Raw genomic sequence first — 26572 nt, 5'->3', positions numbered from 1 at the left:
GCCATATCTCTAATAATTTCCATGCATACCATAGTATAAGATAAAAACAGACAGCATCTTTTTCTTATAACATGTATATATAATACCAAATAGAACCAGTGATTAAAAAAACATGAGGAACACACACCTCAGTAGAAAGAGACTGGGCAGCGTCACATTGTGACATGTGGCTAGAGAGGACAGGGTCAGCTACTATAGCTTGGAATGATTGGACAGGAGCCGTTGTGGAGGGATCAACCATGTGCATCCCGAAGAGCTGGTTTAACTGACTAACTGTCACATACTCCTTTACCCAATCAAAGCATCGTGTACACACAGACAGACAGAAAAGAAAATGTGGTGAAGGCGTTAAAAAGCAAAAAAACACAGACATGTACTATGCTTAGAAATATGAAATGAGTTTGCTGAATGATGCACATTTTATCAGAAAAGATGAGCAAGGACTAGAGGAAACCATAATGAAAAGAGACATAGCAATAAATGGAGTCATACACATAAAAAAAGCAACAAAAAAATAGACATAATGATGGAAGAAACAAGAGCACAGACAGAATGGATAGAGAATTGCACAAAAAGAGTATGTGTGCTGTACATTCATACCTCACAAGGGGTATCTGGTGTAACAGCAAGAGAAAGGCAGGAAGTGGTAGGGGCAAAAGAAGTGGCTTGAGTTGGGACACAACCACTACCATACATCTTAAATACATCTGAAAGTCTGAGGTACTCCTGAATACACACAAATCAATATTCCTGAATACACACAAATGAAAAACTCATATTTAAACCTGTACATACAGTTAAAGAACAGTCAAAGAACAGTCCAGAGACCCAACACAACACAGGATACTCACTCCCACACACATGCACATACTGAATACAGTCTCTCCAAAAGTAGGTGAATTGTTATTTTTTTATTTTTGCTATACATTGAACACAATTGGGTTTTAGTTCAGAATGTGAAATTAAATTTACTGTTATTTACAATTAGATATGCTAAACAACATGGCACCAAAATTGTAACTAATGTATAGAAGCTCTTTTAAATAAATGACATATTTTTAGGCTCCATATCCATTGCTTTGCGATTTTTTCCTATGCTTGTACTGTAGCTTTTAATGAGTTTTTATGTTTTGGATCATTAGCAGATCCTTTCTTTATTCACCACAGGCAGAGGTAAATCTTTGTCCCGAAACTTTTAAGGCTCATCTCTGTATTTCTTTGCAAATTCCAGTCCGGTCTTCAAATTACTACTGCTAATGAGTGGTTTGCCATCTTAAGGTATGGCTTCTATATACCATTCTCAAAGTCTTCAAAACGGTGGATTGTAATACCATTGATGATGTCAATGACTGCTGAGTTTGGGTTTTTCTTTACAGTCCTCACAATCTTTCTGTCATCACAATGTTATTATTTATTTATTTTTTTCTTTTAAAAGCTTTTTGGTCCTTATGTTGGTTGATCATTTTTAGCAACAAATGCAGTATATATTGGTAAGACTTAGGCCTCGAACCTAGAGGACACATTTAGAGCTATTACTTGTGTAAACCATACAGGGCAGGGCAGACCTGGACAACAACAAACACATCAGTTATTTGTTCCAATATTTTTGATCCTTTGAAACATAGGTGAGTTCAAACAATAGGTGACAATTTGTTTTGTATATTTAGATCTTAAAATCATCTGATATGTATCATTTGATCTCAAATCTACATTGTTTTAGAGTGTAGCAAAAAACAAAAGGATTGGCCTTGCCATTCCAAAACATTTGGATAAAAATGTAGGTCATATGCACAGTACATTTTGATACGTGTACTCCTACTCATTCATGCTGTTAAAATAAAACAAAAACCCGACTGTAGTACTATATTATTCTTGGCTTATAGTATTAAAGCTTGATGTGGTATTTTGTTGTTGTAGAGTGTTTTTGTGTACATTCTGAGATGCTCTGGTTGTTTCTGATCATCATAGTTATAAAAAGAGTGGTTATTTGAGTTAGCACAGTTTCTAAAATACTCAAACCAGCCTATCTAGCACCAACAACTACACCACAATCAAATTCACTCAGATCACATTTTTCCCCTAATATAATGTTCAATATGAACATGGAGTGAAACTCTACAGTTTGATTACATATGCCTTGTGCTGTTGCCACATGATTGGGTATTTGGATAATTGCATGAATAAAGGTATTCAGGTACAAGGAGCTATTAAATATGCTAAGAAGTGTACATTATATATAATATATAATCACCTCCCCCTATAAAAACACTGCCACAAACGTGTTAGGAGGAACGCAATTAAGAAATGATGAACCACCCCCTCACTGCTATTTCTACCATGCAGAAATGAAAACCAGATTCACTGCACACACTGGAGTCACTTCACACGGACGTGCACATAAATGGTAGTCAACTAAACTACCCTTGCATTGCACAGTAAATATGGCAGTAACATGCAATGATAATGTGTTAATGATACTCAGAACACTTTAAGTATTTTGTTAAAAAGTAACTATAAACACATCAGCATTATGTGTAAAGGAAGTTCACAACATGATTGCATGATTACTATACAAGTAAAGCACCATGCTGTTACTATTTACCAAGTTTTAACATTTCTGGTATTGCATTATAGTTTTTATAGTATCGTTTTTTAAGTTTTGCAGGATAGTCTTTTTTAGTAATCAGCATTCCCCTATTAGAAAATGACTCATGAAACATGTCTGGATGGCCATCAAGTACCAGCATGCCACCTGTTTACCTCCTGAGGCCTGATAGGACAGCAATGAGAGGTGGCGCTTTGAATGTATGGAGAAGGCAGAGGGGGATGCTGGATAAGGACTTCACAGGAAAGGTCAGATTCGCTGATATGTAGAACATCCTGTTTTAAATATCATTTGTCAGAATCAACTACAGGGGTAATTTTGAAACAAATAAAATCAACATTAAACGTCTCAGAGCTACTGGGCCTTAAAACTCATCTCTCTTGCTGTTTTTACATATTTAATAGACAAACAGCAAGGCGTTGCAACGGAGCTTATTGCCTGAGGCAAAAGCCTAGATTAAATTTTTACATCACTGCCTGAGACAGTGAAGCAGATCCTATAGACATTAGTACCATCTTATAGTATGCCAAGGATATGGGTGGATATTTCAACACCCAAAGCAAGGTTCTGAGCTACCAAACAAACATCAACCCATGAATATTAATGATGCTCAAGAAGAAAGCAAGTCTTTCTAGATAGTCTACAAAGGAGGGCCTGTCAGATGAATATCATTGAAGACTGACAGAGGCCTGATATTATCAGACAACACTAAAGAGTTTGGGTTGTAAAAGGCATAGAATACTGCTAGTGCTGGTCATGTGTTCTCACCTCCTGCATGGTGTTAGAGGAATTGGGGAAAGTCTTCCCTCCAGTCAAACTTTGGTATCTCCTTTCAAGGGTAGCCAGTCTCTCCTTCTCCTAAGTGATTTATAAAGATGAGGTCATTAAAACAAGAAGCATAATATTTACAGTTAAGTGGAATGTGACTGAATAAATGTAGCATTTGCATAGTAATAAGAAAAATATTATAGTGCCACAGACATCAAACTAGTTTTATGTTGCATAAAAAACAGAATGTAAAAAAAGGTAAACATCAAGAAGGTGCAAAATAAATATAAATATTTTATATTTGATTTTATTTATTAATTTTGAATAATGTATTCTTGTCGCTGCTATTTACCTTAATATTTCCTACATTTCCTAGTCAGCCTGAGATCCAGTGTAATAATAAGCCTCTAACACACAGTGAGACTGATTCTCAATCCTTGCCTTCCTGTTCCCTCTATTTACTCATTAAATGAGGTATAACCTACTGTAATTTTGTAGAAACTACATAATACATGCACAATATTGTGGTTGGTTAAATATTGTTTGGAAGAGTTTATACAAAAGTCTTGCATAATGTATTTGTGTTGTTTTAACATCATGTTACTAAGCCATTGAGTAAGACTGCAATGGAAAAAAAACTACTTGTATGGTTCAGAGTAGAGTTTCTGTTAATTGTGTGGTTAAATGAGCACTCAATTAGTCTAATGATCCTGCCCAATCAATATCAGTATATTGGATTAACCTTTTGCAACATTTGCAGGGCCACGGTTCGGTCTTTCGCCATCCTCTCACAATCCTGGACTGCCTGCACACCAAGCTGATTGGCATGTATCTCAAGGACAGCCATTTTCTCCTGGGGAAACGTGAGAAATAGGTGTTAGACATGAACTGACACACATTTGTAATAATCACAGTTATCACAATCTGAGTGCTGATCTGTTTTATCCCCCACCAACACATGCTGTAGCAGCCATTAAAAAATTTCTTATATCAATGAACAGACCTTCCTCTTGGCCACGCTGCGTTGATACTCTGCCTTCTCCTGGAGCAGCTGCCGGCTGACTGTCTCCTTCTCCTCCTCTAAACTGCTCTCGCACTCCAGCTGGCGAAACTCAAGGTCCTCAAAGCGTTTTGCGCAAGACTCCAGAGCCTCGGCCTTCTGAAGACAGAATGGAGACGGAGCGGAGACGTGGACACAAAGACAGACCAACAGGTGGACAAGAAAAATAGACAGATGAACACAAATGCCTTAGTGACTCTATTGTGACTGGATCGGTTTTTAAGCACTTCAGAAAATGCCCACCTGTTTCTCAGCATTTCAGAAAACATCCATAAAATAGTGAATACAAATATTTGGGATTAAAGAAGAATTTCTTGTGATTCTTTGAATTGTGTGCAATATCAGTCAATTAGTGGGATATTTTTGTTAAAACATGCAAAGCAAGCAAGCAGCTGATTTTGTTAGCACATGAAAAACAGTGCAAAAATAAAACAACATGCAAAAACCAAGAGAAACAATCATACAAGAGTAATACATTACAAAGTTCAAATACTTTCTAATACAAAAGTGAATTCTTTACAAAAAAAAATAAAATAAAATAACACAACCAGAGAAAGTGTAAAAGAGAAACCAGCCATCATACTCAGGTGCTGCTGACATAATACACAATGATATGAAGATAGTAAAAATACAGACTATATTTTTAAGATTTTTACCTCTAAATATCATTTGAATAATATTTAGCAAAACAATTAAATACACCTTTATAGATAATTGCCCTGATCTCCATAGTTACGTTCACATGAACACTAATAATTCAATTCTTTTCTGACTTCTGGATAAGAATTTTCAAATAGCCAGGATTAATCTTGTAAATTAAAGCTAAATTAGATTTCAAGAAATCTCCACATGTATACAAAAACAAGCAGAAAAATAGCTTGTGTCCCTCTTTGGGTAAAGTACTCGGAAAATAGTGAATCAATATGCAAATAAATATTTTCCAGTAAAGTGATTTTACCTTTCAACTGTGTTTCTAACCAATCGACAATAAATACTCTGTATAATGGATTACAAATATATTGTATATGTGAAGAAAATGAAACGAAGTAAAGTTTATCAATACCACAATACCACTGCTCGGTCGATAAAATAATTTTCTTACAAGCTACTTGATTCAAAAAGCGCCTTCCAGCTCCCTACTGGAAAACTTAATTAAACTGCTAGCTTTTGCAACTTGTAGTGATGCTTACTAAAAGAAATCTGATTATCAACTGACTCTAGACCCAGAGTTTTATTATTATCACATTACCGAAGTGCAGATAAACGTGTAGTGGAAATCTGATTTTCTGTAGTTATCAGATTATTTGTACATGCAAATGCACTAACTGTAAACAAACCTTTCGCAGTGTCTTCTTAAATAGTTTTCTTTTGTAGTTTTTAAACCCCCTACTCATTTACTATTGCCTTTGTGCTTCTTTCCTGTTCTTTCCTTTCTTTCTGAACATTTGTTCTTGTTTTTTGTGTTGGTGATGCTCCATAGGGCAGTAGGAGAGGAAACTGACCCTGGCAAGCTGTTCTTGTAACTGCTCCCTCAGAGACTCAGGGCATTTGTGAAGCTGGCTCTTCAGCTCACTGTAACCATCCCTCAACCTGGCCAGGACATCACGTTCAGCTGAGACATTAGCCCTCCCCTATGAAACAATAAACATATGCACACATACATACACACGAATACACACAAGCATGTACAAACACAGAGCAGACCAAAGGCACAGGACAGGAAGAAACAAAATTAACTCTGCTCAGAGCAGCAGGACTGAGGTTTTTCTACCTCTCTTTTTTCACAAGTTATGTTCTTGTAATGTTTCATTTAAAAAAAAACTTGGATCCTGCAGTGGACCCTTACAATCGGTTCTATTTCCATTAAGAACCTACAAGAAATGACGTTCTTTTTTTCCGTTATTAGTTTTGAACCATTCAAACACCAGTCATATCAGACAACAGAGCTACAGACGACGCCAAATGCAGAATGTATAGAGTTTGATTGTTAAAGGTTAGAAAGAAGTTAGTAAAGAGCTCTCACAGCGTTCAAGGGAAAAATGCAAGAAACAAAAAAGCAAATTTGTTCCTCCGTGCTGAAAGCAAAATGCTTCTTGTGCAAAAAAAATGCATTAATTATTTCAAGAAAAGCATTCATTTTGTTTATATATGTGTTTACCTTTTCTTTCTCTCTCTGGGTAGTTTTCTCCACGTCACTCATTTTGAGCTGAATCTGATTGATAATCTCTAATTCTGCCTCCACTTGATCTAACTCAGCTCTCCTCTCCCCCTGCAGCAATGCCCGCTCCATCTCAGCCTGCAGGTAAAAATGCAGCAAACAGTATTATTAAATCTCAGCATGTTTAATGGTTATATGAATTTCTGATTGATCTACAGTCATTCAACAAAGGTAGTGTTCACTGTAATCACACTAACTACTAATCATTATGTGCTTAATTTTTATGTCAGAATTCAGCACTGTTAATGATTAAGTTACATTAAGGGCATATCTAATTAGCTCAGAGATATAATATGCATCTGTGAAACACTAATAAAACTCTAATGTTTTCTAGTAACACGATATCAACATTAACATGACATAGACTTCAGGGTGTGACATAAGTAAGAGTGAAGCAAACATACAAAAATGAATAAAAATGTAGGAAATTAAGACAAAAGTCATGTTAATATTAGTCAGAATTTTTTTTTAATGATGTGCTTGAGCAATGCACAGTTTCAGAATTTTAATGATTGCCCCCAGCAATGCTTCTTTGCTTGCACAGCATAAAAAAAAATAAAAAAAACAGACTGTGTAATTATGACTTTCTGTTTGTGCAAACACAAAAGCATTTTGCTATGCAGGATATGTATATAACCAGCTAAGGATATGATGTTTATTCATTCTGTTAAAATATTTGTTTGACCAGTCAGAGCCATTCAGAACAGCAAGCTCCACCCAGTAGTTCCTGGCCCATAGAAATGGACCTTCTCTTGAGCAGAGAGTTTCCTAGAAATATGCTTCAAGTACATGAGTTCTTGAAAAGGTTCATGAGCATTCATGCCTAATTTTGTGCTGTTTATCATAGCTTTAGCGGGAGCTGTAATTGAAGTCTGACCTCTTGTCTGGAATCCTGTAGCTGCTGCTCCAGTTCAGTGACCCGAGCTTTAAGCTCCTCTACTCGAGCTAGAATCCTGACCCGCTCCTCCACTAGATAACCCAGCTCCTGCTGCCCCATACCGACAGTGTCCTCATGCTGAGGAGTAGTGTGAGATAGATAAAAAAAAAAAAAAAAAAAGATAGAGAATATAAAGATAGAAAGAAAGTTTTAGAGGTACTATGCAAAAAGATCTGCTTGTATAACTGAGTCACTGTTCCTTTTTTTTTTTTTTTTTGTTTGCATAGTACCTCAAAAACTTTCTTTCCATCAGGTTTAAAAGTGAGAAACTATTTAAAGTATATGAGTCTATGAGTTCCTACTAAACTTTTATGCATGTGTCCATGTGTATAGGGGAAATATAAGAATCTTACCTCCTGGTGCTGACTCTCAGTGCTGCTACACTCCTCTTTCATGTTCTCGTCATCGCACTCTCCCAGTTGAGGAGCATGTGAGCGCTGAACTGCCACGCCTACCAGGTCGGGGCCAGGTCTCTGGACCTCTGTCCCAGGGAACTGACCTGCCCTCCCCGTCTCCATGTTTACCACAGGGTCCCCTTTATTATACTCAGCACACAGGCTCATAATGGTCTCTAGCCTTTGTCTTTCCTTTATACACACACACACACACACACACACACACACACACACACACACACACACACACACACACACACACACAGTTCAGGATCAGGGTGGTCTCCTGAATAAACAAACAAACAGAAACCTACGAGAGACAAAAGTCACAATACAGTCTAAAGGCATCTCCAGTGACATGCACATGCAGTTAAGGCTTTAAAGTGCTGTTATGTCTTTGTACAACCTGGTCTCTTTTAAAGAGGTCCCACTGACTGAAATCTGTGATACTAGCAATGCCAGAGCCTTAACGGAACATGGTCACTGCAATTATATGAGTAATATATAGCAAACAAGTAAAAACAGCATGACAGGATAATGTCAAATCAACACAAACAGATAAATAATCACCTCTTGACTTTCGTTTCAGCTAAGAGAACCCTGAGGCTCCAGTGGCAGCTGTATGAAATCATGCTCGCTCTCTCTCTCTCTCTCTCTCTCTCTCACACACACACACACACACACTCACACACACACATTCAGACACACTCACTCACAGGCACATACTTGAAACCCCACCACCCCCACCACCCTATTTTGCTAACTCTCAATGACCCCCCAACCTGTGGACTAATGTGACCTCTCACCCCTACTACAGTAGTCAGCTGTTGCTGCCACTCTACATATGTCACCAACTGTGTGTGTGTGTGTGCGTGTGTGCGTGTGTGTGTGCGTGCGTGCGTGCGTGCAGGCATGTGTGTTGCTCTCTCTCTCTCTCTCTCTCTCTCTCTCTCTCTACCTCTTTCTTTCTCTACTTTCACAATCTCAGTTCATCTTCTCCCTTTGTCTGAGTCCTGGCTCGCTGATCTGCAATGCTCTAAGAACTGGACCTTATTATACTTCACACAAGCAGCTGACAATACCCAAAGCTGCCTTGCTAGCTGACACTAGCTCTGCGCTTCTGCATGACTAAAATAACATGGCAGGCAGCGTGCTTTACAAGAGCTGTACCACAAAGAACAGGAGACCACTTCAGTTCATGTAGTTTCTTTTATAAAAAATGCATGAAGCAGCCATTCATTCAGTCACAGCCTATAATTAACAAAGTCTACTTCTACCCTTTCAGAAGTAATGTTTATATGTGAGTATAAAGATTGTAGGTGTCACTAAACAGCCAGTCCTGAAATAGACAAATATAGTAACAGGAATTGAAAAAGGTACGGTATGGCGCTCAAGCCTTTTTCAAGTCCTTTACTTGTGTATTTGATTCTTTTCTCATGTTTGCACCTGGTACAAAAAAAAGGGCAAATCAAACAAACATGTACACAAAAGCATACACAAAACCAGCATTTTGGTCTACTAATTACAGACCATCTTAAATAATAAGCTAAGATAAGAATAAATGATAATATAAATAAATGGACAAATTATATCATTTTTTCCCCAAATAATTATAAAACCATATGCTATGAGGAAATTCAGCATTTCTCTAATCTATTTTACTGTGGCTGTGAATGAATATTTCAGTGTCGTTTCCCAGTTTCGATCTAAACATGCGCCTGCAAGACTCCTACAAAAACGCGTTTTTTTCACTAGCACCTATTAACAGACGATGTGTCTGTCAAAATTAGTTGTGCCGATTGGGAGTTTGCTCCGAAATCAATATCTTAAAACGAGTGCCTGGATTCTCACACATGCTCTCTTGCTGAGAAGACAGAAAGGCAGCGCCCGTAAACGCCGACTGCAGTGTAGCTAAGCAACAACATTTTCCTTAACAAAGAGAGTGTCAGCTCAGCTGGCACGCTTGGTAAAGATGCTTCTGCCCAAACAAACACAAAAGGGCTCCACATACATGGTGTGCGTGCACAGCCCACTTTATTACGAGAGCTCTCCTTTAGCTCACAATAAGCACTCAGTCTCGGGGTTCTCAAGAGGAGGACCTAACAGATATGAAGGTCAAAATGACAGATTTTAAAATTGCTGGTGTGTCAAAGCTCATTTTCAATCTACTCAAATACTGGGTGTTTAGTGTGAGAAAGGATTATGTCTAGACAGGAAGGTGGTGATAATATTAGTGTGAGTGATTCGACAACAGGAGTAACATAGCTCCACTGGTGGCTGAATGCTTCTAATGAGGAAAGCAGTAAACAGTCTTTCAATTACTCTCTTCGTCTGTCTCTTTAATACAGGACACACACACACACACACACACACACACACACACACGCACGTAGATGCTGTAATGAAGGAGAGACTGGCACTAAAGAGACAGGATTATTATACAACCTGAATATAACTTATTAAAGACCAACATCTTTGTCTGTCACATTTTACAGAAAGTGACCTTTTACATGATAATCACTGGCCTTGAATCAGCAGTGATTCAGTTCACATTAATTAAGGCAAAAAATCTTAATGAACTGACTCTTTAACGGTACATTACTGAATGTTATTAAAAGAATAAAATGATTTCGCTGGACTTGACCTGCAAGTCAAACCATTCTTCTGAAAACAAGTAAACAATGAAGCAACTCTTAAAAATGTGCTCAGGCACTGTAAACATGGTGACATGCTGCCCTCTAGTGATATCTTCTATGTCCTGCATTCGGCTGTATTCTTCTCAGTTTCCACGGTGACACAGCCAGGAAGAAGAAGAAGTGACCTCCAATACCAAACATCTTAGAACTCCTTGAGATGAAAGTGAGAGAGTATGCCTCACTGAACTTTGATGTTTTTCTGTGTGTGTGTGTGTGTGTGTGTGTGTGTGTGTGTGTGTGTGTGTGTGTGTGTGTGTCAGTATATGTGCACGTTTCTATATCTTAGTGGGGACTAAAACTAATAATGTATGTATACAGATATAATTTTAGTGTTAAACTACAGCTTTTTTATACCCCTAGTTACTGAGGGTAAGCATGCTTAGATGCAATGGAACATCGCCAGAAGGATAGTAGGACACGTGTGTGTGTGTGTGTGTGTGTGTGTGTGTGTGTGTGTGTGTGTGTGTGTGTGTGTGTGGTACTTTCATGATAACAGAGGCAGGATGTAGCAGATTGTGGTATGACAGCATAGAGTACGCATGGCAAAGAGCCAAGTGGGCCACGGCCCAGAATCCTTACTGATGCTTACTCCTTTTAAACATACATGCACACAAAACAAAAAGCACATCCACCCACCTACACACACACACACACACACACACACACACACACACACACAGAATGAATGCTTGTGTAAAAATTCCCAGGGCGCATCAGTATCTCTTACAATGTTATGCCTCTACTTAAATAAAAAAAAATTTATGATCTACTGCCATATATAATCCAAAAACATTGCACATTTTCTGTTATATACAGATAAGAGAAATGTGTGTGTGTGTGTGTGTGTGTGTGTGTGTGTGTGTGTGCATATATTGCCTTTACTGTACTGTTTTTTTTTTTATTATCGTTGTCTGATGTGTCTTTTTCTGTATGAGCTGCTTGGTAAACCTGAATTCCCATACGGACATTAAAAAACTGAATCACGTTATTTGTTATTGGGATCCGGGCACAGTGGAAAGGTAACCAGATGAGCTGCTCTGGCACATTCAAATCTGTTTTAATAAGTGTTTTGAGACCTTTTTGGGTAATTTCACACCTCTGGTTCCTTTTTATGTTCACTGAGTCACTCTCTTTCTCTTATATTCAGTTACCGCTTGTGTGAGATCATAAGCAACGTCTGCGTTTATAGAAATTAAAAAAAGTGTTTGGTGGCAAAATCAAATATTGCACCTACTATATAGAGCACAGGAAAATTTTTAAACCTTAGGGGATTTACATGCAGCTAAGTCAAGAACTATGACTAGCAAAAATCTTGGTTAACAAGGAAACAGCCTTCATCACAACTCGCCAGACAGTGGCTAATAAACCTGATGTATTTCAACCAAAAGCACATTGACATACACTTCATTAAGACTACATGAAAAATTTAACCTAGAACTCTAGTTTCTCTCCCGTAATATTATAAACTGGTTATAACAAAAAACTGATCAGGTTTCTTCAAGCCTGATGCTTGTTCATGGCAAATGACTCGCTGCTTGTATTAATTTCACTGTTGTCTGTATGGACTTGTCTACTAAAATAGCTTTTCTAAAGGGAATAAGAAGAATGTGTCTCTGCAATGACAGCTGCTCGGCAGCTCATAATTAGGACTCTGTGAGCGTGAGTGCGTGTGCATTGTGGACTTGAGAATCTGGGTGGCTTTGGAAAGAAATAGAACAGCAGCCTGTGTACCAGGAATAGCAATTATGAATTAAACAAAGCACATTAATATGAAAAAAAAAAAGTCTAGGGATAATATGGGGTAAGCATTGCTGGGTTGGACTGGCTTTGGAATTAAAGAGACATCAGGGTAAAAAGTGTTCAGAAAATTATAGGGTTACTCTATGGTAACTGTGTTTTAGCAATTAGATCATGTGGAAGCATGTGTGCGTGTGTAAGCAGTTTAATGCTTCAAGGCCATGTTGGGTAAATATAGCATTCATATAGCCACACCCTCTGCCCACAGCAGTTTATAAGACACTCCAGAATTTACATTGATGTTTAAGTCTTATCTGTGCTTCACCTATGAACCCCCCATCATCGCCCACCATCAGCCACACTAACCCTAGATCTCCTTTAATGCACACACTGTTGTCATATGGCATCATGACGCCAGACATGCTGGCCGAATAAAATTTTTATTGAAAATTTTCAATCAAATAATGAATCACAATCATGCAAATATACAAAAACACACCCACCAGTCGTTCCATTTCTTGCTCTTTTATCCTCTCATCCCGTTGCCAGCGATGGTATTCCAGCAGTTCGTCCTCATTGTCATTGATTTCTGAAATGCTGTTCTTACGTTCCCGTGCCCTGGGTTGGATAATCCATGGTTCTCCTGGGTTCTTCCTCTGACTACGTGGGCTGGTGAGGGGAGAAACACCAACATATGTACTTAATCCTGGAATTTGTTTAACTTCAACACTCCCCTTTTGCCTCCCACTGCTACTATTGTGGTCCTTTAGGACAGCAGACACAGGAGAAGGGCTCCTTGCCCGTATTCCCCTTGCTCCAGCAGCATCATCTCCCATTGTGACTCGTCTGTGCTGTCGAGGGCTCTCTGGTACACCCTTTCCTGTCTGGCCTCGAGCTGTGAGGGATGCCCCCGTTAGGGCTCCAGGTAGGACCGGGACTCCCTGCAGCACACGACGTGGAGTAGAGGGGCTGGGAGGGGGGCGTTCTCTGACTGGAGGACCTAGTGAACGTGAGTTTGGCTGAATGGATTGAATTCCATCAGCTGAAGACATCTCCTGGAAAGTTGAGCCTGCACTTGATCTAGGGCTTGAGGAGGCAGAGGAACTGGAAGTCAGGATACAGTTGTCCCTGGCTGCATCTCCAGAGAAACCCAGGACTGAAAATGGGACTTCTGAAACTCCTCTGACCTGAACGTCCTGGTACTGGCCACGGAAACTGGCTACAGGAGCTTCAGTCAAGCCTTTCCTAGGAAATCGAGGACTTTCCTGTATCTTTCGCCCACCATTGCTAGTGCCAATCCGAGCTGCTGATTGGCGTGGCTGGGGAACTGGGGGCTGGACTGTATTATTGTAGTAAGTTGAATGTGAAGGCACAGAAGAGTTAGCAGTGTCCATATGAGTGCAAGAACTGCTGGAGATTGAGGGGGATGAAATAGGAGAAAAAGGAGGAGTAGTGTTTTCATAACTAGATCCCACAGACATTGCGCCAGGACTGGCTGGAGAGGACAGAAGATAACGGCCACCTCCATTAAACATTGGGGAAAGAGGTGACTGTGGGATGGGATGCTCAGAGTGTTTTCCAAGCATTGTTGTGGAGGACTGAGAGTCATTCAGAGTTAAAGAGTCCATGATGTTCTGAAGGTCCTTCTCTATAGAGCAGGCAAGTGGACCATGGTCTGGACGAGCCCTCTCATGTCGTACAGGCTTATGGTGTCCATTAAGCAGACCATGAGTCTCTGTAGGAAAAAGTAAGTAATAATGTTAAAATCACACACACACACACACACACACACACACACACACACACACACATTTATATATATATATATATATATATATATATATATATATATATATATATATATATATATATATATATATTTACATTTAGACAAATGATTGAAAAAAAAAAACAGCTGGTATTTGCTAGTGTCTGTGACAGAGGAACAGTCCCAATTATTTAAACGTAAATTTTGTATAAGAAATAGTAACAAATTATTTACTCTGGTTTCTTCACTCGCTGTTTGCACACCTGCGAATTTACTTACTACATATGTACCCTATGCCTAGTCAAGAAAAGGCTAGGCAAACACACACTAAATCACTTTACCCCTTCCTCCTTGTCCCTGTATTTAACAACACACATATGCACATGCACCCACACACACACGTCAGTACATACAATTACCCCACCTCGTATCTCCAAGGCCACACACATACTTACAAGGAACTGGGTGTGTCATGCCATGCTGCCTCCCTCAGTACAAAGGTCAGGGTGGACAAAGAAGAATAGTCCCTGAATTACAGCATGACTCATTCTACTCACACAGTGCCACTCTCCACCACACACTTCTTCCCACAACCATCAATTCTCACATACTGCTTCAGCTATGGCCTTCAGTCCTCATGCTATGAGCTTTTTTATTACTTATTTATTATAACTTAGTTTTGGAACAAACCATTTTGTTACCACATGCTGGGCATTCTACTGCTTTTTTCTCTTGTCAGACACAGCCACCAAACAACGCAACATTTTAAAAGGAAACAGCACCTAGTACCATACCTTCAATAGCCTTATCTTTGTCATGATGTCACATTTACTGAGCATGGAACTTCTTTACAATACGGTAAAGCCAAAACCAAAGGGTATTTTAAACATCATACATCCACATCCACACAAAATTCTCCTTAAAGCTTTCAGTGTCTTATGCATTCCAGCAGAGTCACTTGTCTCCTTAGAGACTTACTTCCTGTACACAAAGTTAATAAAGTACACAAAGTTAATAAAGCACTAATTAAACCAGGGCAGTGTTCAGTAAGCTGAGAAATACTACTACTGAGAAAAAGTACTTTTCCACAACAATACTACCAATTAGTAATAATCACTCGGTTGCTTTCAACATTTATATCTGTAAAAATCTAAATAGAGCTTTTAAGCAAAATCGTTGTGTGCATGTTAAATTTTTTTTACCAAGCCTGTGCTTATATCATAATACTGTCAGTGTATATGATATTAAATCAACTTTGAACACAATCATAAATCAACCTGTTTTGCAGTCAATAAATGTAATTCAGAAGCTCTACCTGAATGTCCTCTGTAGGTGTTGCTGAGCCCAGCATTTCCTTCTGGCATCATACTTTTCATCCTGAAAGCCTCCTCTGGGTGGTTGAAGCGAAAAAAGACAGACTGGCCAAAACAAAGCATGCACCCTGTGACACACATTCAGGAAATATCAGAGGAATTAGCATATTTAAGCAAACCTTGAAAAATAAGGCTGCTTGACTAGAATTAAAAATCCAATTATCCTATTAGCTTTTAATAGATTTAACCCCAAAGTGCCTGTAGCCAAAACAAGAAACATGCCTTTGGAAACACTGTCAACATTGCCTATAGAATTTCTGGCAGATCCTCAAACCTCAGGTAGTCATTTACGGCAATCTCAACTAGTAACGGGAGTGGGACTAATCCTGATTAGGCAATTATCATTTTAGTATAAACGTGCCTGTGGAATTTTCTAACAGAATTAAACCACAGTAGGACCAAGTTGTTAATGTTGCAGACGCATACACTCTCAAGTTAAAGAATGTGGCCTTTCTTTGTTCCATGTGTGTCATATCTGATCGTTCATACACACCCACTTCTCATCCTGATGCCCTGTGAAGCATCCTGCAAATATTGTTTTTTTTTTTTTAAATGGTGTAACTCACATAAATATCAGTCTGTATATTCATTTGGAACATCATTTATTCATTCTGAATAACAAATTTAAATACAGTTACATCTCAAAAAATATACAAATATTCTTTGTATTAATTGTAATCTCTATGAAGCTAAACATGAATGGCTTTAAATATTTAATATTTGGGGAATTTTTATTAGTTACTGTCACTTTTATATTGCTCTATCCTTTTTTTCTTATTCATTCCTTGTTTATAAGCTGTTGCTTGTATTTACATGTGTAAATCCTCAAAAGTAATGTTAGATTCTTTTTATTTTTTAAGATTTATATTTACATGCCCACATCCATACTTGCATAATCCATATTTGCATACTTGCATAATCCATATTTGCATTTTGCATATCCATTACTTTAAGTGTAAAAAAATAGCTGGGTGGAATTGTTAGCAAGCAGAGGCTAGATAAAGGGTAATAAAAACATTCTCCGTCAGGGGTGCGGCAAAACATGGTAAACATGGTGTTGTTATGACTGTGTTTGAATGTGCAAGGAATGGTCTACAATAAAAGCTCATTGAATAAATAATAAAATAAAGTCCATATAATCTCACAATTTTACCAATGTTCTCTCTAGAATAGGAAAAACATGGATGTCTTTTGTTTAATTCTTGTTTACAAAAATACAACAAATATCGACCAAGCATTGCAAGGAACAGCAGTTTCAGGTATCCTATACTTACACAATAAGTATACATAAATGTACAACTATGCAAAAAGCCTTACAAATACGCAAACACACATACACACAACACACCATTTAAGCACCTGCTATGCAGTGATTAAGGAAATACGTGAATGGTGTTTGACACACCAGCCATAAATGAAAGCTCAGGCCTCTATTTCATAATGAACAATGAAAGTACAGAAAGCATGAGACTAACATAGAATGTAAATTACAGCATGGTCTTAAAGCACCAGATATGAGCTGTCACATATGCACTAGCTAAGGCAATTTTTTTTATTTAGCCCTGATGCTTGAAAACAATAACTCAGCTGCCCCTGAGCATGGTATTGATTATGCATTCACAACAATGTAATTCATATTCAAAGCATGTTCTGTCTCTGCCTCTCAACAAATTAATATTGATGCAATCTTTCTTTTGATTAAAAAGATTTATTTATATGTTTAGATTGGATCATATTTATTCCTAAAAAAAAACAAAAAAAAAAAAAAAATCAATTGCAACACCTGAACTAATATCATATATGAGCAGAAGTTCAGTCACAAACTTCGTATAGTCTTATACTGGTCATCTATCCAAGAAAAAAGCAAGCTAGCAAACAAAATAAAAACCGTTTCACAGCTCACTCCTCTTCTTAGCAGATGGCCAAAAGTGACACAAACACATAACCCTGTGAGACAAATCAGTGTCTAAGATTTATACAAAATGGTGCAAAAAAACAAAAAACATTCACTGAATGGAAGTTTTGTGGCTGGAAACACCCTGTTGATGAGAGAGATCATTCAGGATATTTGTATCTCTCTTTACAAGCGAAATAAACAAAATCTCACAATGCACATGTAACCTTTTAATTCTTGAAGTGGATGGGCAACAGGTCACAGCAAAAGAGCACTACATGCTAATGGGAGTGTCAGAATTTGGTAACAACATGAATCAACGCATCCAAAGCATCATCGTCATCATCTAACTCATCATCATCTAACGCATCAACAACGAATCTAACATCTAAAGGAGCAATACCAATTTTCTAACATAATGTTCAAATAACCTGGAAAATATGCAGAACATGATAGAAAAAAGGATTAAGTCATAGGCTGAGTATGAATGTATAATATGCCCTACACCTCCCAGGCAATAATATAGTATGGCCAAATGGCCAAGTGGGCTCAAGCTGTTGAGGGTGCACCCAGCTTCAAGTTCCTTAGAGTACACATCTATGAGAATCTCACCTGGTCCCTGAACTATTCTATCCTGATCAGAAAGGTACAACTGTGCCTGTTTTTCCTAAGGAGACTTAAAAAGTCCTGTCTGTGCTACAGAATACTGGAGAACTTTTACCTCTGTACCATTGAGAGCATTCTCACTAACTGCATCTCAGTGGGGAACAGCAGCTGCACTGTTTCGGACCGTAATGCCCTTTAGAGGGTGGTGAAAACTGCCCAATGAATCATTGGCGCTCAGCTACCCACTGTGGAGGACATTCACAAAAAACGCTGTCTACAAAGGGCGAGGGACATAATCAAAGATACCTCTCACCCCAAACAAGGACTATTTACCATTCTCCCATCGGGCAGATGCTACAGGTGCCTCAGAGACAGACAAGGTGACAGGTGCCCTCACAAACAGACTGAAGTATAGCTTTTTTCCTTTGGTTGTTACTGCACTGAACAGCGAATCATCATTCAATGTCAAAATACACTACTGCATTGTCACTTTCTGGGTTTTTGTTTTGTTTTCGTTTTTTTGCACTGCTTATCCACCATTCATTTTTGCACCATCCATAACTTGTTTATCAGTACACTACTGTATATTCCACCCATATTTATTCTGTATATACTGTATCATACAACATTCATACTTGTACATAACTATATCATGTCATTTGAGCATGTCATCTCCTGAAATCTATGCACTACTACTATATATACATATATTTATACCTACTGCACCTTTTCAGCATTATTCACCCTCACCACTGTACATTTGGACCCCATACCCTTATTTATCACACTGCTATTTATTTATTTTAAATAGGTCACTTATGCATTAGATGCTAAATGCCTTTCATTGGCTCTGTACATGTACCTTGCACAATGACAATAAAGCTGAATCTAATCTAATCTAATCAGCGTTAAATTAAAACCAATGACAGGTGAACTCAAAAACATTGATTATATCATTACAGCGGCACCTGTTAATAAAGTGGGATATGTTGAGCAGAATGTGAACACTCAGTTTTTTGAGAAAAAGGAAATATAGTCAAGCATAAAGTTTTGAGCGCCTTTAACATGGACCAAATTGTGACGCTAGAAGACAGCATCGGAGCATCTTGAAACAGCAGGTTTTGTAGGGTGTTCCTGGTGTGAATTAGTCAGGAGCTAGTATCAAGGAAGGACAATCTGTGAATGAGTTACAGGGTCACAGGTGCCCAAAACTCACTGATGTGTTTGGGGAGCGAAGTATAGACATAGAAGAACCACTGCAGTGCAAACTTATAAAAAAAAAAAGTTGACGCTGGCTATCACAGAAAGGTGTCAGAACCTCACAGCTGCCCAAAACTCACTGATGTGTTTGGGGAGCGAAGTATAGACATAGAAGAACCACTGCAGTGCAAACTTATAAAAAAAAAGTTGACGCTGGCTATCACAGAAAGGTGTCAGAACCTCACAGCTTGCTTCATATCGACCTGCATAGTTGCAAAACGGGTAGAAAATAAACAGCATGACTCCACAAGTCCTCAGGTCTGTTCTGGCAGTAGAAAGAGGACCTATTTCAGTTGTTCGGATTAATGGCTGATCATTTGTATATCATACGCTTTTGAGACACAGACTATTAAGCAATGACTCATTCTACATGATAATTAGCCGTGCATATACCTAATTAGTTAACTTTTTTTTAGGTTAAAATGTAGTTTAATGCTTTTTAGCCTAAAAAGGTGAACTGGGTCACCTATTTCTCTTGTTTTTGCATAAGCAGAACAGTTCTTTACCTGCCAAATGTGGAACACACACAAAAGATGTATTCATCAATTATAAAAATAAATCCATCCTCTCTGTAGGCAATTTAGGTTACATAGTAAATTAGTAAAGATTGATAATGATTTTTTTTTTAATGCCACAAAATGTCAAAGATTAGTTCTCTAACACTGAAAAGAAGGTTAAAAATTAAATAAGAACCAACAGAGAACTACCCACAGTAGAAGCAACAGCTTTCCAAGCAAAGTAATGAACTTGGAACGGCTGTTTTAGCTTTTCTCTGATTTGTTTGCAAAAACAAAGTCAACAAAAAGCAACAAAAAATCGTTACACACAAATATTCACATTTAGAAATGATTTACTCACATTTACACACGGATGTCAAGCGTTATAAAGCGCAGAAGAGTCTGCCGTATCTGGGACAACATATCCGGAAAATACTGATTATGTCTGAGGACGCGGTGAAGCTGATCACATCCCTGGACGCGTTGCTCTCCAGCGCCTTTGTTATGATAATATCCGTCCACTTATTGACTTTTTTCTTTTCCACACAAAAGATGCCAGATGTCCACGGTCCACCTGTCTAACTGCTAAAGCCTCAAACCGAACCCAAGCAGAGAACATAAACAGTCCATATGCTCACCAAGTAACACACACATGCATGCGCCTGCTTAACTTCTAAGCTATTTTAATAAAAATAAAAAAATAAAGTAAAAAAATTAGTACCGAATTCACGGAATAGAGAAGAGTTAAAGGAAAAAAAGCTGGGGTTAAAAATACTAGGCCATACGGCCGAGGACCACAAACGACAGGGTGTTGAACAGCTGTCCTAGTGCCGGCTGTTCTGTCTCCCTTTCTGTCTCTCTCCCATAAGCGATATTATTGTCATGCAGAGTGCAAAAGGAGGGGAGGAGGCGGCCACCGAGCTGCTGAATGGCAATAACACTGTCCATTTGTCCCTAAATCGTGTATGTAATTAATTGAACTGACATGCGCAGACACTCTTTAGTTAGTTTCATTAAAGCTAGACTTTAAATAATAAGTCTATCGTCAAATGTTTTATAATAAACTGTTTTTTTTGTTTTTTTTTTTGCTTTCTTGTGTAAAGTCATGTTTGGACAAGGGGTGGCACAGGGTGGAAGATGAAATAATCTTCAAATTTTGACCTCAAAATACATCTTTATCATAAAATATTTGTATGCAATTCACGTAGACTTAATGCTGATATAAATCAACATTTTGCACCCATTCTGATTTAAACTTAAACTTAGGGTTCTGTCCATGTGGAATATGGTTTCCTCTGGGTTCCCTGGTTTCATTCCACTGGCCCAAAACATGCAAGTGGGTGGATTAGCCCTACTAAATTGCCTCCAGTGTGTTTTTATGGTGTTTGATAGACTTGCATTCTGTCTATTGTCTTGATCTTGAAATGTGGCCACCTTAAGTAAATAATTGTTGGAACCTGTACAACTGTAATAATGTTAATTAATGATACATTTGTTATGCAAGGACTTTTGAAGATCGAAATACCACAAAAATAAAACTAGTAACCTGGGTCAACTGGAATCTGTTGTAAACAAAGCATGACGTTTAACAAAAAAAAAAAAAAAAAAATATATATATATATATATATATATATATATATATATATATATATATATATATATATATATATATATATATACTCAAATATATATACTGTATATATATACTCAGCAGGCTTAAATGGCCATATAGAATATTAGGCAAGGTAGTATAAGTCAGTTTCAAATGAAGTTCAAGCACCATGCCACTATTCAATCTCTGTTGTATATAAAGCCAAAACTAATATTGAGGCTGGAAATGGCATTGTTCATTTTATATTATCATCTTAGGGTCCATTCATTTCTGAGCTGACATTTGAGACAGGATGGTTTGCTTAGCATTATATTCATCTGACTGGCTCTAGTGATTTACCTCCGGGTTTAAAATCCATGTCCAATAAAAGACCCATACAATTTGTATGCCAACTTTCCTGATGGAATAAAGCCATTATGGTTAAAGTCATATATCTACATTTACAATTTCTTTGTAGAAAAATTGCAAAACTGCCTCTTTCATTCTACACAAAGGTTCAGGATGTGAAGGGATTATGAGATTTGACCATGTGTAGCTAAATGCAAAATGAATAGGACACATTAGAAAGACATTTCTCTTTTTTTTTTTCGAAACCATTTAACATATGTGTACCTTGAGACAGTCGTACAGGTGTTTTAACTTCTTGGCCATCCACACAGCACAGGTTGCCACAGGGAAAGAGGGTAATGGCTCCTGCCTTGTTTTCAATATAACAGTGCAGAGCAGCCACTCCTGGACCCTGGATATTGATGTCAGTGTTTCCATGGCCGAGAACTGTTTTACCTGCATTCAGAAAACAGGTGTAGCTTTGTCACTTCTTATCCAACCAAACATTTCATCTTAAAATTTGCATTATTCTTTTTTTTATCTTGTATATGGCAGATTGCTGTAGCAATTCTCAAAGGGTGATTAGGAGTTTAGCTTTTCAACATTTCATCCGGGACAACCTTTTATCTAGCTAACATTTCATGTACTTTGTTCTCATTAAGTAATTCTAAATATCTTTTTTTTAGTCCATTGCCTATATTTTTTCAGATATGCAGTCAAAATTACTTAAGCAGATTTTGTACATTTAAGTTTAAATGAATCTATGTATATCCTTGTATTTTAAATTTCTATCAGTCAGTCAGAGTGCTTATGTTGTATATGGTGGGTATAATTGTATTGTGTATTTTCCAGATGGCTTGAATTAATGCAGTCATGCATTTTATACACATTCGCTTGACATGTGAGATTCAGAAAGTAGGTCATTCCAGCCATGAGGAGGGGTTATAATTGGGGGAAAAATGTATATTTAAAGCATAATATTTGGCTATTTGATGGTGCAATGTTTTCTGTTCAGCTGCTGTGATGGATTTTTTAAGTCACAATGAATTGTTTTTGTTAATGTCTATTCATTCAAGGGACATTTGTTGAATGTCAGCATGCTATTTCTGTTTTAAGGCAGTTGCACACTGGCACATCACAATGAACAAATGTCCAGAATTGTTTCTCAGCAACATAAACAGCAATAATGACCAGTAAATGTCTACCCGTAAATTGCTGGCCACACAATAATATTAAAATAATATAAAATCTTTATGTGTGACAAAAAGAAGCAGTGAGGAGTCAGGTCATATAATTTTCCCTGTTGTTCTAAAGCGGGTGTATTAAATCAAAAAAGTACTGACAATATGTAGACATGTCTGAACAGCTAAAGATAACCTGCTCCTAACCTCAACATAATGGTTCATTTCTGTTATTCATAAAATAATTCTTTTTAAGGATTCAATCATACAGTATAGGGAAAAAATAGAAGCCAGTTCAGCGGAGTGCTACAGTTGCTCTTATTCCAATGTCAGGAGAAGGAAAAGTCCTCTATTTGTCATTCTTTGAGTGATGATATACTACATAGCTGAGCTAAGAATACTGCAAAGAATATGCCATGCTGCTCTCTAGACATTCTACAGTTAACTGTCCACACATCCTAGCGTGTAAGTGAACCCACACACGAGCCCTTGCTCTCAAGTAACTTCCATTTCATCTCAGACTTGGCTGCTTGCCATGTGGAACCATTAGCAATGATGGGACTGCAGGTGCGTGAGGGAAGCTGCTGAATTCAGCACAAATGGTCAGTAACAATCTTACCCTCCCTAATAGAATGAACATTTCTATTTGTATAATCTAGTTACATTCTCCCTCAAGGGTACAGACTTACTTAAATAAAAAAAAAGGTATCTGACCTTCAGGTATAGGTAATAGTGTGATGGCTGTGCTCAGACGTCCACTTCCCAAACTGACCAGATGAGGACGCTCTGCTTGGACTTTGAGGGTTTTGCCTGTCTCTATCAGGTCCAGTGGGGTACCCTTGACAAAAAACAAACAAACAAACATATCTTTATATCAAGCTAAGAATTTAAAATGATATCAGCTGCAGTTTCCAACTGTTACACATTCTACCCACCACACTATGCTTATATGAAATGTCCACTGCCAATAATGTTCTCCCTCTTTTGGATGTTTTGCTCATAGTGCTCAAAATACAATTATACTAACTCAATTAGAGGTCTTTTTAAGGCAAGTCTAGGCTAAAAGGCTAATGGCTAACCTGGTTTATCTCTATCAGGTATGACCATGAACAGTACAGTATGCTGGAAGGCTAAAAGGATTGAACATTGAAAAATAAGGATATATAAATATATAAAAAATAAAGATGACAGAGATGTCAATCAGAGCCAATGTTTTTTTTAGGGCAATATGGGTACAAAACACACACACACACACACACACACACACACACACACACACACACACATATATATTTCTTGTTTTTGTAGGAGACAGACAGACAGACAGACAGACAGACAGACAGACAGACAGACAGACAGACAGATAGATAGATAGATAGATAGATAGATAGATAGATAGATAGATAGATAGATAGATAGATAGATAGATAGATAGATGATGTGGTAATGTATATAGTATAGTGTTTTGTCTAAACATTGCTGATGGACCAGCAAACTTGAGGTTGAATTAAAGTGAAGTGCAAACATTATCAAAGTGAACACTGTAAGCACAGTACCAGCAGAAGTGTGAATGGCATTAAAGTGACATTGCATGTGGTTGTAAATAGTGGATGTTGCTATATTATGCCTCAATGAGTCTAATATAGAACAAATCATTTGGTTGAAGGTGATAAATGCTGGTATGAAATCGATAAAAACTTTTGGAACATTTGGAAATAGTTTTTTTGTAGTAATTTACAGTTTAAATATAATTTTCTTTTTTACTTTCTCTAAAACGGCAGCTTAGAGAGGACCACCGCTGGAAATGTCTCTGTAGCCTCAGTGGTTGTTTATGCTGGAATAATCTGTTTTGCTATATGAAAGAACTTTTTCTGTTCATCTAAATGTATATTTCTCTTCACATTAAACTGCACCCAGTGAGTCAATTAAACAGACAGATCCAAGCCCTTTAAATGTTCTCTTCGTATTTGAACACATCTGAGCTAGAAGAGCAAAAGGACACCTGAGATGCCATTTTTACCTGCTCTTGCTAGCCAGGTCCTGTTTTTAACCTTTTAAAAAAAGAAACAGCAGTTAATCATGAGCACCCTGCAAGCTCAAGAGTAGACTGTTGAAAGGCCACAGTGGTTTGTTTTAGTTTCCATATCTTTCCCTGTCATCTGCTAACACTGGGGCTACATATAATAATGCTTAATGGCCTCTATTGTAAAGTGACATTTCTTTCATTAAGCACATTTTGGCTAACCTTAAAAATGTATTTAAGGGCTTCAATTGATCTTGATGGTTGTGTGTGATAGAGGGTTTTTTGTTGGTTTAATTACTAAACTCTTTTGGGTCATGTTTGCTTTGGAAATATCCAATAAGTGCACTAAAGGTGAACAGAAAAGTATATTTATAAAAAGCGGGTAAAGACTGAGCCAAGGTTAAAAATCATATATTTTATGTAGTTTATCCCCTTCTCATATGTTTACCCCCTTCCAATATGCTCTCAATTGCTTTCTCACCTGTAGCACCTGATGGGTCTGGCGGCCATGATCAGGAGCGTTCCTCTTCAGGCTGTCCATTTTTTCTGGGTTACTGATCACTTCATCACACTCACTAAGATCCTGTTTATAATTTGGATGAAGAGAATAAAGATTGAATGTTTATTTTATAACACATGGATTGTTCAAAAAATCAACTGCTTCTCTTGGATGACAAATTTTTGTCCATTTGCATGTAGCTAGACTCTACACTATACATTAAAGGCAACGTGGGCATAATTACAATCCCTTTAAGTAACTGGTCATTTTTATTTGTTTTAATAAAATACTTAGCACACAGGTGGCTGCTTGTTTCAGACTCATATTAACACGTAACACAAAAACTAGAGAAAACAATGTTTAGCATGAGTATGTAATTCAGATGTTATGCACAGTCTGACTTAGATTGACTCCTCTTTGATACACATACTTGGAACAGATGCTGCTGATTATCTTTAGTGCGGACATGTGCACGTTTGAGTATAAATAGTCACGTATAGCCCTCAGGGCTTCGGTACATAGTTCAGCAGACATGTCACAACAGATTAGACATTTTAGGAAATAGCACAATAATAATTGCCACTTAGTCAAGCAAATGTCAAGAATCAGCAAATAGGGAAATTTAATTGGGGCAGTATATAGATGAAATCATGAGCATTTAAAAGGACAGCATTATTTTAGGCAACCTTCAAAGGGCTACATAATACCCTCAGAAGACTTTTAGAACAACTGACATGAGCCCACACAGACATTTATAAATTCCGAAAGGTGTTAACTTTTTGAGCAGTTAACATAATATCTCTAAAGTGGCCTATACGAACCAACCACTGGGATAAGGCCCGGTACCAGGCTAGGGATTTTTTTTTAACTGGGCCACACAAAATAATGAAAACTTTTCCAATTTTTTCCATTTTATTGACTTTAATGGTGTACAGAGTGTTTTCTTTTGAAAAACTTTCACCTATGCCAATTCCCTTCCTCACAGTTTTTATGCATTAATAAATTAAGCTCCCTTTGATTCTGCATTATGGTATAGTGATGACATTTTTATTATATATGTAATAACTAAAATAATAATTAAACTGTATAAAAGTAACCTTTCTTCCGGCTTCTCCC

At 37.6% G+C, this 26572-nt stretch overlaps 1 protein-coding gene across 9 annotated transcripts in view; it reads right to left on the bottom strand.

The window, feature by feature from the left end:
* The window catches only part of phldb1a (pleckstrin homology-like domain, family B, member 1a), a 49784-nt gene that overhangs the window by 9830 nt on the left and 13382 nt on the right, over positions 1-26572 (bottom strand). For 3 of the 9 annotated variants that reach the window (XM_046839058.1, XM_046839061.1, XM_046839060.1), the window contains exons 2-16: positions 25439-25540; positions 23649-23772; positions 22039-22209; positions 15500-15625; positions 12920-14151; positions 7942-8175; positions 7529-7666; positions 6592-6729; positions 5936-6064; positions 4377-4532; positions 4116-4226; positions 3374-3463; positions 2761-2880; positions 601-726; positions 128-286 (exon numbers count right to left, since the gene is read on the bottom strand). In XM_046839058.1, coding sequence (XP_046695014.1) covers positions 128-286; positions 601-726; positions 2761-2880; positions 3374-3463; positions 4116-4226; positions 4377-4532; positions 5936-6064; positions 6592-6729; positions 7529-7666; positions 7942-8175; positions 12920-14151; positions 15500-15625; positions 22039-22209; positions 23649-23772; positions 25439-25540 — 3156 coding nt within the window. Of the gene's footprint in view, positions 1-127; positions 287-600; positions 727-2760; positions 2881-3373; positions 3464-4115; positions 4227-4376; positions 4533-5935; positions 6065-6591; positions 6730-7528; positions 7667-7941; positions 8176-12919; positions 14152-15499; positions 15626-20175; positions 20771-22038; positions 22210-23648; positions 23773-25438; positions 25541-26572 lie in introns of those variants that run through there. The other 6 variants (XM_046839064.1, XM_046839066.1, XM_046839059.1 and 3 more) reach the window with 5 other exon arrangements.

This window comes from Silurus meridionalis, chromosome 25, assembly GCF_014805685.1.
Source record: "Silurus meridionalis isolate SWU-2019-XX chromosome 25, ASM1480568v1, whole genome shotgun sequence".
Classification (NCBI taxonomy): domain Eukaryota; kingdom Metazoa; phylum Chordata; class Actinopteri; order Siluriformes; family Siluridae; genus Silurus; species Silurus meridionalis.
The sequence above is the reverse complement of the archived record's forward strand: the minus strand, read 5'-3'. Positions and strand labels throughout refer to the sequence as shown.